At 40.9% G+C, this 13,981-nt stretch overlaps 1 protein-coding gene across 1 annotated transcript; it reads left to right on the forward strand.

Moving 5' to 3' along the window:
* The first annotated feature begins 1,749 nt into the window (after positions 1-1,749).
* Positions 1,750-3,114, forward strand: ADRA2A (adrenoceptor alpha 2A). The gene has a single exon (XM_015818118.2). It carries the CDS (start codon positions 1,750-1,752, stop codon positions 3,112-3,114), a length of 1,365 nt encoding a protein of 454 aa, XP_015673604.2.
* The last annotated feature ends 10,867 nt before the right edge of the window (positions 3,115-13,981 follow it).

Genomic DNA, 13,981 nt, shown 5'->3' on the forward strand with positions numbered 1-13,981 from the left:
AAAAACGCTGGCTGCTGTGTTAGCGATAGCTAGTTGAAACTAAGCTCCTGCTTAATCATGATAATTTCTAGGTAATTGAAGGATTTGGGATCAGAAAGGTGGTCGGAAGACGATGTAGTGATTCTAGTGCTCTGCGGGCCGGCTTGAAACGGCCGCCGGGCCGTATACGGCCCGCGGGCCGTAGTTTGCCCATTGCTGGGCTAGTCCCAATGAATACTGTACACAGTGATGCATCAGGAAACATATATGTTTTACTAAAGAGATCAGCCTTTTCAATAACTGAAAAAACCAACCCTCTCAAATATTGAAATTAACAGCATCCAACACATGCATATATGTACATCAAGGTTCTGTGTGGTTACACTGTGAATTCATGTTATTAAAAAATCTTAGAACCTCTTTCTTGGAACTAAAAGTTTCCAGTGTGATTTGCAAAAAAGGAAAAAAGGCAACTCCTTATACTTAGAATTAATATATATATATAAAAATAACAAAAACAAAATTGAAGGGGGCGGGCGGAGGGAGAAGATGATGATGGTGGTAGATGCGGCGCCGCCTATGCCCGGATAGCAGGCGACGCCCGCGCGCAATGCTCAACCGCGGGTAACAAATTATGGTGCGGCGCCCGAACAAACCGCTTGATCGAACCCCCTCCCCGCCCTCCCGCGTTTGAACTAACTGGGCTTCGACTTCCACGCTTGCCGTCCGGAAGCCCGTCGAGCGGCAAGGGCCTTTGCATATACCGGTAAAGGAGGGTCAGAGAAGTTGCGTGTGCGTGTGTAGCTCGAACCTTCCAGCGGGACGGAGGGAGGCGTGCCGCGCCTGTGCGAGCGAGTCGTTTTGAGAAGTTGGCGGGTGGGCGTGTACGCGCAGGACTCCTCTCGGGAGGGAAGCGGCAGGTGGAAGGCGAGGGGCGAGGGGACGGCTGCTTTTCGGGAAAAAGACCGTAAAGGAGCCTCAGGCAACCGGCTGAACCGCCGCTCTCGGCGGCGGCAAGACAGAGGCGGGGAAGAGCGCCGGGGGCCGTCCCCACGTGGCGCTGACGCGGAGCCACTGAACCGCCGAGCCGATCGGGGGGCTATAAAGTGAACCGGGAGCCCGGAAGGCTGAGCTTCAGCCAGAGAGCGAGCACTGCCTTCCCGGCTATACCGTTTTAAACCCTGAGCTACGGACGCTCTTCCTTTAGCGGTAGTTGGCTATACCGGCGGCGGCGGCGGCGGCGGCCGATTTAGCGTGTTTGGCGGAGCCCCTGGGCTGGCTTTTTCTTTCCTCCCGCGGCTTAGCAAGACCGGCGCCCTTCGTCGCCCCCATGCAGGAGCTGCTCCGCCGGGAGAAACGAGTCGTCCCCCTCTCCGCCGCCCGCCTCCCGCGGAGGTCTCCTCTCGCGGGGAGAAGGTAAGAAGCAACTTTGGACTCCCCGCTCCGCCTGCTGCGAATGGCCTCTTGAAAGGCGCCCCTCCCGCCTCGGCTGGACTTGTGAGGGGCGATCTGGGGGAAGTGGGGCAAGCCAGGAAGGAGAGACCCGCTCGCCCTGGCGGTCTGCTATGACTGAAGCGGAGGCGGGGGGCAGTTATGGAAGCTGAGCCAAGGCGCTTCTCTTGCTCCTGATTGGAACCGGAGCTTTCCGGGGGCTTCCGGTGCCTGCAGAAAGGGTCAGCCCCGCCGGGAGACAGGTGCGGGATCTCCTCCTCCTCCTCCTCCTCCTCGCAGGGTGTGCCTGTCTCAAGTGGCGTCCATGAAGCTGGGTTCATGTTGAAGCTGAAGAGCCCGTACCCAGAGCAAGGGGGATTCGCTTCCCTGGCCCACGTGCCCTCTTTCCAGCTGGAGCACAGCTACCCACAGCACATGGATGGCAATGGGAGTTTGAATGGCAGTGATGGCGGGCAGAAAGAGGGCCTTCCTTACCCCTTGCCCACTACCTTAGCCCTCATCTTCCTGGCCACGCTGCTGATGCTCTTCACCATTTTTGGCAATGTATTAGTTATCATTGCTGTCTTCACCAGCCGGATGCTGAGGGCCCCTCAGAACCTCTTTTTGGTTTCCTTGGCCTCAGCAGACATCCTGGTGGCCACCTTGGTCATTCCGTTTTCTCTTGCCAACGAGGTGATGGGCCAGTGGTATTTTGGGAAGGTATGGTGTGAAATCTACCTGGCTTTGGATGTACTCTTCTGCACCTCTTCCATTGTGCATCTCTGCGCCATCAGCTTGGATCGCTACTGGTCCATTACGCAGGCCATTGAGTACAACCTCAAGCGCACACCACGCCGCATCAAAAGCATCATCTTCCTGGTTTGGGTCATCTCAGCTGTCATCTCTTTCCCACCGCTTATCTCCATTATGAAGCAGGGTGAGCCTGAGAGTCAGCTCCGTGAACAAACAGAATTGAAACCTGAGAACAAGTTGCCAAGCTGCAGTATCAACAAGGAACCCTGGTACATCATCTGTTCTAGCATTGGTTCCTTCTTTGCTCCCTGCCTTATCATGATCCTGGTCTACATCCGTATCTACCAGATTGCAAAAAGGAGGTCTCGAGTGCCTCTCAACAAGCGAGGGGAGACTGTAGAGAGAAGACAGAATGGATTGGATGACAAAGACGATATGCCTGCAATAACCAAGCTCAATGGGGGGAAGACAGCATTGGCAGGAAGGAGCCAGGAAGCAGAAGTCAATGGTATAGACCTGGAGGACACGTCTTCTTCAGAGCACAATGACACCCCTCAGCCTAGGAAAGCAGAAAGGCTCCCCAGAAATAAGGGCAAAACCAAACTCTGCCAAATTAAGCCTGGGGACAATTTGCCTAACCAAGTAGAAGAGGATAGGAATGCCAAAGCTTCACGATGGAGGGGTAGACAGAACCGAGAAAAACGCTTCACCTTCGTACTTGCAGTAGTGATTGGAGTTTTTGTTGTCTGCTGGTTTCCTTTCTTCTTCACTTACACATTGACTGCTGTTTGCAACAGCTGCCATGTTCCTGATACCCTCTTCAACTTCTTCTTCTGGTTTGGTTATTGCAACAGTTCCCTGAATCCTGTCATCTATACTATCTTCAACCATGATTTTAGGAGGTCCTTTAAAAAGATTCTCTGCAGAATAGACCGGAAAAGAATTGGGTGAAGCAGGGATCTGTTTGCAAGGCAAGTCTTAGGTTCAGCTCTGGCGGGATATTGGAAGTGGGTGGCATCTTGTCTGATTACTGAGCATTGACTCTTCAAAGGCTTCAGGTGAGATAAAACAATTAAAATATTAGTGCACAACCAGAACCCAAGAGGATATGTACCCAGGGATGGATCAAAAGTCTTATTTTAGTGTGTTCTTTCTATGTATTTCAGCACATTGAAATGAACAAATGAGGCTGAGAAAGGAAATTGTAAGTCATATCTTTCAGAAGCACTTTCTTTCATTTTCCATCTAAGGTTCCTGATGTTATGATATTGCGTCTTTGAGATCTGTGCATCTTTAACTTTTATAGGAGAAATTAGCTTTAAACTGTTTTAAATATTTCTTGAGATGCATTCTATATGAAAAGCAAAAGACAGACAGACATTTGAGTGGACCTCTGCTGCCATCTCATCAATTTAAAATATAGTATTAAATTCCAAAATTTCTAATATGGTTCTGGATGTTGAGATATAACAATTGGTAATATAAGCTTTGACACAATGGCCAGTGTTTTATTGTATTCACTATTTGTATTTGTTTTTTCAAAAAAATCATGTTTGTCTTGTCTTTTTTAAATGCAGTATTGTTAAAAGGCTGTATCTCTTATTCTGTACCAATTGAGAGAATCAAATACGAAGGATTTCACACTTAGAAAAGGAACTGTCAAAAAAGCTTTCTAAGACCTCAGAGGTTTAAGATAAAGTATTCTTTCTTTGTGATCCTTTCATTGAGATATGTTCAATGAAACTTACTTCTTTCTCTAGTTGTAAATAGATACCATAGATGAAATTCTCTGTTTACAGTGTTATTTGATTTACAGTTTTTACATTTTTATTTGTGCTAGCTCTCCTGTACAAAAAACATATTTTCATGTACAAGTTCATTTTTCCCTTTTTATCTAATACGAAACCATGCAAATCTTTTCTTCCAACTACAAAATTGGATTATAGAACTCTTTTGATTAGTCATATAGTGAATGTTATAAATGAGTATAAAGGAGAAAGAAAATGAATAGAATAATTGTAACATGTAAAAAATAATGTTGGCATAGGAAAAAATATCTTTGTTAACTATCTTTTTTGTTTGTTTTCCTAGAAATACGTATTGCAAGGTAACTTTCTCAGCTCATCAAATAAATATACTGAGTATTATTAAAAGGGAAACGGAAAACATCAGAATTTTATTTTCAACATTATGACATTTTCAATTACATTTACAATCTGATTAAGTACTTTGTAGCTGATGATGCTGGAAAAGCTCTTCCTTTTAAAGCTGTAAAGTTGATATATTCTTGCTTTATGTGCAAGTTTTTATATGGATGACAGGGCCTTCTTTAAAAAAAATGCCACCCTACTCTATGGAACATTATGGATGTTCAGTCTTCAGACTTGTATGCCTTCACTTTGTAAGGATACATATCCAATCTGTTAAATAAAAAAATGAATCTGACACTGCTATTCAGCTAAACTAGAATGCTAATAGAGAAGGGAAAAGGAAATAATTTATTAGCAACAAAGATATTACTTGTCTAAAAGCTCATTTTTTTAAAAAAAAATGAGTTAATTACAAATGTTTGCATAAAGCGTTTTTAACCCAGATTTTAAAATTTCTTTTTTTAAAGACTCATTTTCCAGTTCAAGGAATTCATACTATTTATATGGAGTTGTTTCTAAAATGTGTATTAGTATCCAAGGGCTCAAACAATGGGGGGGGGGGTTTGATGGGGACATGGGGATGTATACACCAGCACACAGTCAAAAATAATGCTGCCATTATAAGTCTGTTGCAAAGGTATTGCAATTTAGCAGGATTGAGGCCAGGCCTTATATATGAATCAGGCAGCTGGGTCAATATACAGTTTTTCCTTGCATTCAGTTTAATATGAGAGAGCACTCTGTCACTTTCTCCCTGTTGCAGTAAAACAAGATAATAAAAGTTCAAAGCCTGTGTGACTTCCCCTATTTGTTGTAATTAACATTTGAAATGTTGGAATTTTAATACCCACTGCTTACTAGAAAAATCAGGACACATAGATAAGGAGTTTTTTTTTTTTTTATTTATGGAGGCGATCTGTCCGCATTGTGCTGTAATTTGTATGTCCCCAGTTTCATGTTTTCCTGCTATATTTGGGCTGAAACTTCCAGAGTTGTTAAGGAAGGCTGGGAATTCCATAGGAGATAAGCCAACACATTTGGAGACTCCAGTTTGGGGAAAGCTGATGTATTTCTAATGCCGTGAAGGCTCTGAACAAGAGATTTCAGTTAGAGACATCACAACCCATTTAGCTGGCTTTACCAGACTTACAGATTGGTCCTATGGTTTGTAACAAGGAATTCAACTGCTAAATTAGTTTATACAGTAATCAGGTAGCAGAGATCCAAAACAACTCATTTACATAGGAAATTGAGAACCATGTTTTCAATATCTTTCCAAATAATATCTCTGCAATTGTCTATCCGTAATAGGAAGAGGAAATCTTTTGAAATGGGTTCCTCATGATATAAAAAGAACAGCTTAAAACTCAGGCTAGATGGAAAGGCCAGAATCAATGGTTTAAAACTATTAAAACTACAAGGAACTAGATTCAGATTAGATGTCAGGTGAACTTTCTCACTATATGAGCTGTAGGTCAGTGAAGTAAGATGCACAGAAAATGATAGAATGTAGCGGAAAAATAGGATGGCCTTGAAGTACAAAAGGAAGATCTTCAGATGAATGAAACCTGAGCCCAGGCCAAGAAAATACTTTGAGAAAGTGTCTCAGACAGTGCTCCCCTCCAGCTAATTCTCATCAAGATGAAAAAGGAAGGTAAGCACATTCCGACTTACAAGATTCTGTTCCTATACCTGTTCCAATAAAGTAGCTTAGATCTGGATGGTGTCTGTTTCTTAGTCTAGTCTACCTGATAGGGTTGACATCATTTCTTCTTTGCCAAAAGTCTTCAAATAGAAGCTAGATGGCGTTCTGTCAGAGATGTTAATCTAGATAGAGCAGCGGTTCTCAATCTATGGGTCGTGACCCCATTTGGGGTCGATCGACCATTTCACGGGGGTTGCCAAGCAAGGCTGTCCGCCATTTTTTCCCCCTTTTCCGGCGGGTGCCTTACCTCCCTTGAGCTGGGCCAGCTGGTGGTTGGCCTGCTCCGTCTCTGCCGCTTGCCAGCTATGCCTCGGCCAGCGCAGGGGGCGGAACCACTCATGCGCGGCGCTCCCGGGCAGGGAAAGTCCTCGACTTACGACCGGTTTAGTCCTTGACTTACGACCGGTTTAGTCCTCGACTTACGACCGGTTGGGGTCGCGGCATTAAAAAGGTTGAGAACCACTGAGATAGAGGATCATATATGCAGCAGGGTGTTGAATTAGAGGTGATGTTTCAATGACTCTTTGAACCCTTACGGTTTTATGATAATACATAAACCCAGAGAAAATGAAATATACTCAAATCTTATTTAGCTGGCTCTGTTAATGAAGTTCCTTGCCCACACACTGAGCTCTTAGGCAGAAATATGGCTTCTGTACTGCCAGTAAAAGGGGTGACCCTTTCACTCAAGTTTGATGAATGGGATTGGCTGTCTCCAGAAACTCATCAGAAAGAAAACCAAAGAGACTTCTTATCATCTGAAAAATGACTTAAGGTGAAATAAACTGTAAATTTTAGCCTGTTGGTCTGAAAATAGCACAAGGGGAAAGCTAATTGGCCTTGTAAAAAGATCTTGGCTTGAGGATGTGGGTTGCATATTTTTAGGGTTCTGGTATTCAATGTACTGTATGAAACAAGTAAACAAATGCCTTACACTGGAAAAATAAAGTGGTTTCTGGAATATCTTTCTAAATCAAAGTTGTATCTGGTATAACAATCCCTGAATACCATGCCATTTGACCTTTTTAAGAAAATGTAACATGTAAACAGATATAGCCATAATGGATTTATAAATAAATGAATAAAATTGACACCTCTGAAGCATGGTAGATCTTTGTCATCTCTGTTTTTGGTTTCAAGACTTAATCAGCAAATGGGAACTGACCTTTTCAAGCACATATTACCATAGTCCCTTGTATTTAATCATTGTTACACCACATGTTAAACAGAACAATGGCCTGCTTTATCATGCTCTAAGAAGCTTTTGATATGATTGTGCTTTCTTATAGCAGAGCAAATCCATTCCCGTACCTCTTAAGGCTAAGAATTAGGGCAAAACCATGTTTGAGGTTTTTGATATTTTCCCCTGCCTTTCTAGTTCCTTCCCTTTTTACCATCTCATGAAATACTGTTCTAATCGGGAGTGTACAAACTGTTGAAGGACTGCTGACTAATTAGGTCAAGTGCAAACAGAGATTATTGGAGTAAAACAATGCTTGTATCCAGCTCAATGCCTTATAGTGTTTAGAAAAGGTAGAACTGCAGAACAGATCAGTTATTTCAGTCAGCCACCCTCAAGACTGGGACTCAGTTTGTGTTGTAACATTTAGCCCAAAAACATTTTATTTGCATGAAAAATGGACAACAAAACTATGGGCAGTAATTTTTCCAATCTGTATTATGTGATGTCTGTTCCTTTTAGTCCCTAGATGCCACTATGTTACTGGTACTAAACTAATACTTGATTTCTTAATAAAACTTTAGATTTAATTCATTAACTGCAAGGAAATCATAGCTCTGTGAAGGGAGCTAGGGAACGTATATCTTTAAATCATAATTCCCAATTTACTCATTTATTTAAAACATTTTTTTACTCTGCTATTCAACTGAAAAAGATTTCCAGAACAGCTTATAAAGGTCATTAAAAATCAGCACTTGTATTAAACAGTTTTTGGTTTAACATTATCCTGGTGTTCGAACTTACTTATTTTCATCGCAAAGGTCATTAAGAAAAAAAAAAGTCCTGGTTTCACGCTTGCAGTCTAAAAGTCATCATGGAAAAATAAAAGGCCTTGAATAAATCTGCTACTTATATAGCAGTTTTAATTTACCAAAGACATAAAATGATCAACTGGAATAAAAAGAGTTCAGTGAAAATAGGAGCAAAAATCTGTAAAAAGTAACTTCTGAATTTATTTTTCTTCTGTTTACAACGTGCAAGTTTTTGTCCCTTCTCAAGTGATCCAAGCTGAGGTTAATTCTGTACTCAAGACACCAGAGTACTTTAGTCTGCAAATATTTATTACAGGTTCGCAAAGCCAGATCAAGATCACGTGGACATGTTCAGTAACACTCCATGGTCCCAAAACAAAGAAAACAGGATATACAGTAGTTATAATCAAGGGGCAATCAAGGAACTGCAGGATTATAAAACAGGATTGGTTAGAAATTAATTATCAAATTTATCAAATGATTAAAATGGACTCACTATACTGCCCCTTTTAAATGTCATATCCCAACTTCCCTACTCTGAAGTCTAATTAATGTCCTCTTGAATACTAACTGCAAAGCTCAGCTACTCTATTACACAGCAGAAGCCATTCTAAAAGCTAGGTAGTTAATGGTGGCTGTACTTAAAACTCTGGCTATACTCAGGAGCCCGGTGCTAAAACATCTATAATGCTCAAATTGCTTAAATGCTTCTAAGCTGCTCTTTTGGTTTAGCTGATGGAGCCTCTTCCTGCACTGAGTGCTCTCCAAGAGTTGTGCCTGCTAAATCAGTTTAAAACCACATACACAGTTGTGGTATAATTATCCTAAAGCTCTCCCCGTGAATCTCAGCAAGGCGATTCAGAAAATATTTCTGCCACTCAGAAAATAAAACCTACTTGCCAAATTACTGTATCCAAGAAGAAAGTCAGCAGCTGCAATGTACATGCTCTCAAACCTTGAGTAAAGTTATCAAAAATTTATGCACTGAGCACCATGCTCTGGATTCAGCAGACTCCATCCAGCCAAAATCCTCTCAAATCATTGGAATGATTTTGTAACCAAGAATGGAGGCTAGCCTTTGGGTTCCAAGCAGGTATAGCCATTGGGGTAGGAACATAGACTTAGATTTGCACTGCTACCATAGATGGTGGATTTGCAGAGTGGTAAAAGGCCACTGAAAGCAATGAGACCCACTTTGAAGAAGGATGGCTGGCTCACCTCCATGTTCCTTTATCTCTTTAGCAAGGATCAGGGAGAGTTAGGGGTGCAGTTCTGCACCTCAATATTCTGGAGGCCATCTGGTGGCGTAATTGTATCATCAAAATGGGTGGCGTTAATTTTTTTGGGGGTGTGTGTGTGTCTTTATTTTGGAATCTTTTCCAAGGTTTTATATATGATAATCACAATGCTATCCCCATCCATAAAAGCCCCCCCAAAACCTCCAAAAATGACTGAAATTAGCTTGAATTTTGGCTGTCTGAGAGGTAAAGTCCTCCTAAAAGCCTGTGCCTCATTTCCACTTACACTGTTGAGATCTGACTGCCAAAATTTGTCAGTGCAATGTCAGGGTACTGCTAAATGGATTAAAATGTGGGGGTATGATTAAATCAGGTTCAAAGTAGCTTTGAAGCAAAAGATTGTTATAAGGAAATGAAAACAATTATGTTAATAAGTCACTCCAAACAGCTGTAGTCAGAAAATTGTCTCAGAGCTCATCAGCTTAAAAATCTGCTCAGGAAGGAGGGGAAATGTAACCAATTGAAACATTATAAGGTGCCATATGCTAAATAAAATAAAGTAGACATGTAAGGAAAAGGTAAATGGGAGAATAAACAAATTCCTTATTCCAATCCTACTTGAATCCACAGGTTTCACAACTCAAACGATCCTCTCTTTTATTTTTTTTAGAGAAAGGATGAAATAGAGAGGAAAAAACATACTTTACTATAACCGAGACCCAGGGAAATGGTATAGGCCAGTGATGGCGAACCTTTTAGAGACCGAGTGCCCAAATTGCAACCCAAAACCCACTTATTTATTGCCGGGTGCCCGGTGGGCGTGGCCCACTGGATGAGCGTGGCTGTGATGGTCATGGCAGACTGGGTGGGTGTGGCCAAGGTGGGCGTGATCACCTCAATGTTGCTCGTGGGGAGGGACGCCTGTGGAGGCCGGGCAGGGTTGGGGGAGATCCAGGGGGTCCTGGCAGGTGGGGCGGTGGACAGGTGACTCGTCCTGCGGGGTGAGGTGAGGCAAGGCGAGGCGAGGCAGGGCGGGGGTGCCATTATCACAGGGCAAGATGAGGCAGGGGCTGGGGTGGCTGCTGCCTGACACCATCATCCCCTGCACACAGAGGCCAGCGAGCACATGGGTGCTGGGATGCATCCAGCCTTGTGGGACTTCGGTGAATTAGCGGACGGCTGGTTGAAGAGGGACGGTTGCCATCTCTGGGGCATGGAATGCGTGCCCACAGAGAGGGCTCTGAGTGCCGCCTCTGGCACGTGTGCCATAGGTTCGCCACCACTGGTATAGGCAAATTGCAAAGGATGGAAAGGCTAAAATTAGATTATGGGCTCAGTCATAGTAAAGTTTCTCTCTCACCATTTTTATTCTGGTGTAACTTTCTATCTTGCCTCTCTCCACTTTATTTCACCAACTTTACCTCTGCTGGCAAAGACTTCAAGCAGGAACATCTAGGAACAGACCATTTTTAAATAGTTGTTGTGGACCATTTAGAAATAAAAGGGATGAAACCAGCATGCTATACTGATATCTGAAACCACCAGAAGTCAGTATATTTGTAGTAATTTTGTCCTAAATTGCCAGACATTAGTCTGACTGCAGAATTCAGCAATTTAGTGATTTTGGACAATTACCTTATGTGCTGACTTATGTTATAATGAGAGCCAAGCACATGCTTTAGGGGCTGGTATGTCTACTATGATGTGTACCTTTTTACTTACCAACATAGAACACAGTGAAGAATCTGGCAGTGGCTTTGTTCATGGCAAACTGGATAAGCTTAGGTGGCACTTGAGAGAAGGAGTTGGGTCCTAAGAATAATCCATTGTTTTTTTTATTTATTCATCTTTTGGAAAGTTTGAAATTTCTGCAGATAATTTCTTTATTACAGTCAGCAACATGGCAGGATTCACAGTTACTGTTTTGTTTAGTTTTCCACCTAATATCTTACCCATACACTTAATACTTTCCTGGATTAAAGTAGAATTTATCCCTTCCTTCCTTCCTTTCTCCCTCCCTCCCTCCCTCCCTCCCCCCCAAGACAAACATCAAATGATAGGAAAAACTCTTGCTTCCTCCTTAACTGTACTTGTTCTTAACATGAAATTGGATATCAGCAATATATAGGCCAACCAAACATGTTATTGAAACTTCATGGGTTTGCTCACTTAGAATGTTCCTTCCAGGTAGCTATGAGCTACCATTTGCACAAACACTACAGTTCCATGCAGTGGTGGGATTCAAATATGTGAACAACTGGTTCTCTGAGTGGATGCCGCTTCCGGAAGTCCATTCTGGGCTTAGGCAACAAAAAATTAGCTACCGGTTCTGCCAAAGTGGTGCGAACTGGTTGAATCCCACCACTGGTTCCATGTGAGTTTGAGTATTTTTTCAATTTTATCTGATTCTCCTTGGTACAGTTTGTTTATTTTTAATTGTATGCTACTTGGATCCAGGAATATGAAAAGCTACTAAGCATTGATAGTATTTTCTTGTCACTACACAGAGGAAAAAAAGATTTTTAGCAACAGGTACTCATTTTAAGATCCTGCTTGCTGTAATGGTTAAGCATCAGGCTACAAACTGGGAGACCCTGAGTTCTAATCCTGCTTTAGGCATAAATCCAATTGGTGACCTTGGGCCAGTCACTTTTAGCTCTAAAAAGAAGGCAAGAGCAAATTGCTTCTAAAAAACTTGGTATGAAGCTCTTATTGGTGGAGTTCAAAGTGGTGTTAAAAGGGATAAGTATAATGCGTAAGCTATAAGTTCATCAGCTTCTGCAATAAGAATTTGCCTCTATATCATAAGCCACCTTGATTTGATTCTAATTGAACTTGGTTAGGATTCTACAAAGAAACAAGCAAACTGAAATATTTTCTACAAGTCTATAACTTTGCACCCATCATCGAAGACAGAAGAAAAGAAGTTTCTCCTTGTTAAGAGGATGTGAACAATTTCTACATTTTGAAATATATTTATAAGTTTCTCCTAAAACATCTGATAGATTGGCCCCTGCTGGGAAGCATTCTCAGAGTTCACCTTTTCTTTTTAATACACATTTTAGTACATAAATTCTTTCATGCCATCAATTATCTGTCAGCTTTTTATCAGCTACAGTAAATGTGGGTTTTGATGACTAGATTTCTAATGTCATAGATGGAGTATACAACAATATTAACACTATTGTTTATTTATAAAATTTATATGGTCACTCTTTTCCACAATTCTGAGTGGTGAACAATAAATTAAAATCATAACAACAACACTCCCAAATTTGGAAAAACAGCGTAGGAAAAGATCATGCAGATCTGGCAGTGGAGTTAAACAAGTTATCAGCCTAGAGTCGTTATGTTCCCTCAAACATCTAAGTCCAACCCCTCTTGAATTTCATTGACCCTTATCTGGTGCGGTTATTGTTATAGAATTTTATTTTTTATTTTTTTGTAAAAGTTTGGTTGGTTTTTTACAATAACAACCTTAGTGCCTGGTGTACAGTGTTGTCTTGGTTCATAAATTTTTTAGAAAAGAATATACAATTAATAATAGTTAATAAACAATCAACAATAATTAATTTTTATATTTCCATAATTAGTATATCAATTAATAATATATTTCCTTTATCTCCTCTTCACCCAGTAGTATTCTCCTTCTATAACGTTAAACAAATATAATTTCTAATATTTGATATTTTCCATATTTAAATGATTAAATAAAAACATTTTCTTCTATATTTACTGTATACCAACAATAGTAGCATCCATATATAGCATTTTTTTCTTATCAGCTTATGTTATTTTCATAAGAATCATCTTATTGATTCACCGTATATCTTATTTTCATAAATCTTGTTTAAGCTCAATTTCTCCATAATATTCAAACAATTATTGTCGATCATATTTTTCCCAGTATTTAACATCTATATATCCAAATTTTCCATTTAAATATATCATCCCAGTATTTTCATATTTCATATATTATAGAGATACTATACTACTTATCTATCATAACATCTATCCATATAACATCTTACTAACCAATTTATATTTCACTTCTATTTGTAAAAATTAGTTAAATCACTATATATCTTTTTTTCAGAGTTCTTATTAAGCCTAATTATTATAGAATTTTAGTTGAGTAGATTAATGTCATGTGTAAAGGATAAGGGTCATATGCTAAGTTGCAACATAGAAGATATATTCAAGCCTATTCTCAAGAATTGAGTCAACTAAAGTTCAGTACTAAATTTGCACCAGATAAGGTTTAATGGAATTCAAGAGGAGTTTTACTTAGAATGTTTCTGGAAACATAATGACTCTAGGTCAGGGGTAGGCAACCTTGGCTCTTTTATGACTCGTGGACTTCAACTCCCAGAAGCTATGCTGGCTCAGGAATTCTGGGAGTTGAAGTCCACGAGTCATAAAAGAGCCAAGGTTGCCTACCCCTGCTCTAGGTTGATTAACTCCACCCCCAGGACTACAAGTTCTTCTCCTACAAAGAGTCGTCATAATAACATTAATAAATGTAGCCAAGATCTTTTAAAATGTATTTATTCATCAAATATAGAAACCACCCATCTCCCATAAAGAGGAACTCTGGGAAGTGTACAAGTAAAATATATCCAAGTGCCTTACACCCATATAGCCAGAGTCATCTAACATCCTATTCTTGAAGGAATAGCCAAATTTTAAAGCTTTTTAGATTTCCAGCAGGATGGGACTTTCCAAATCTCAGA

Source organism: Protobothrops mucrosquamatus, unplaced genomic scaffold, assembly GCF_001527695.2.
Source record: "Protobothrops mucrosquamatus isolate PMUCROS unplaced genomic scaffold, P.Mucros_1.0 scaffold681, whole genome shotgun sequence".
Classification (NCBI taxonomy): domain Eukaryota; kingdom Metazoa; phylum Chordata; class Lepidosauria; order Squamata; family Viperidae; genus Protobothrops; species Protobothrops mucrosquamatus.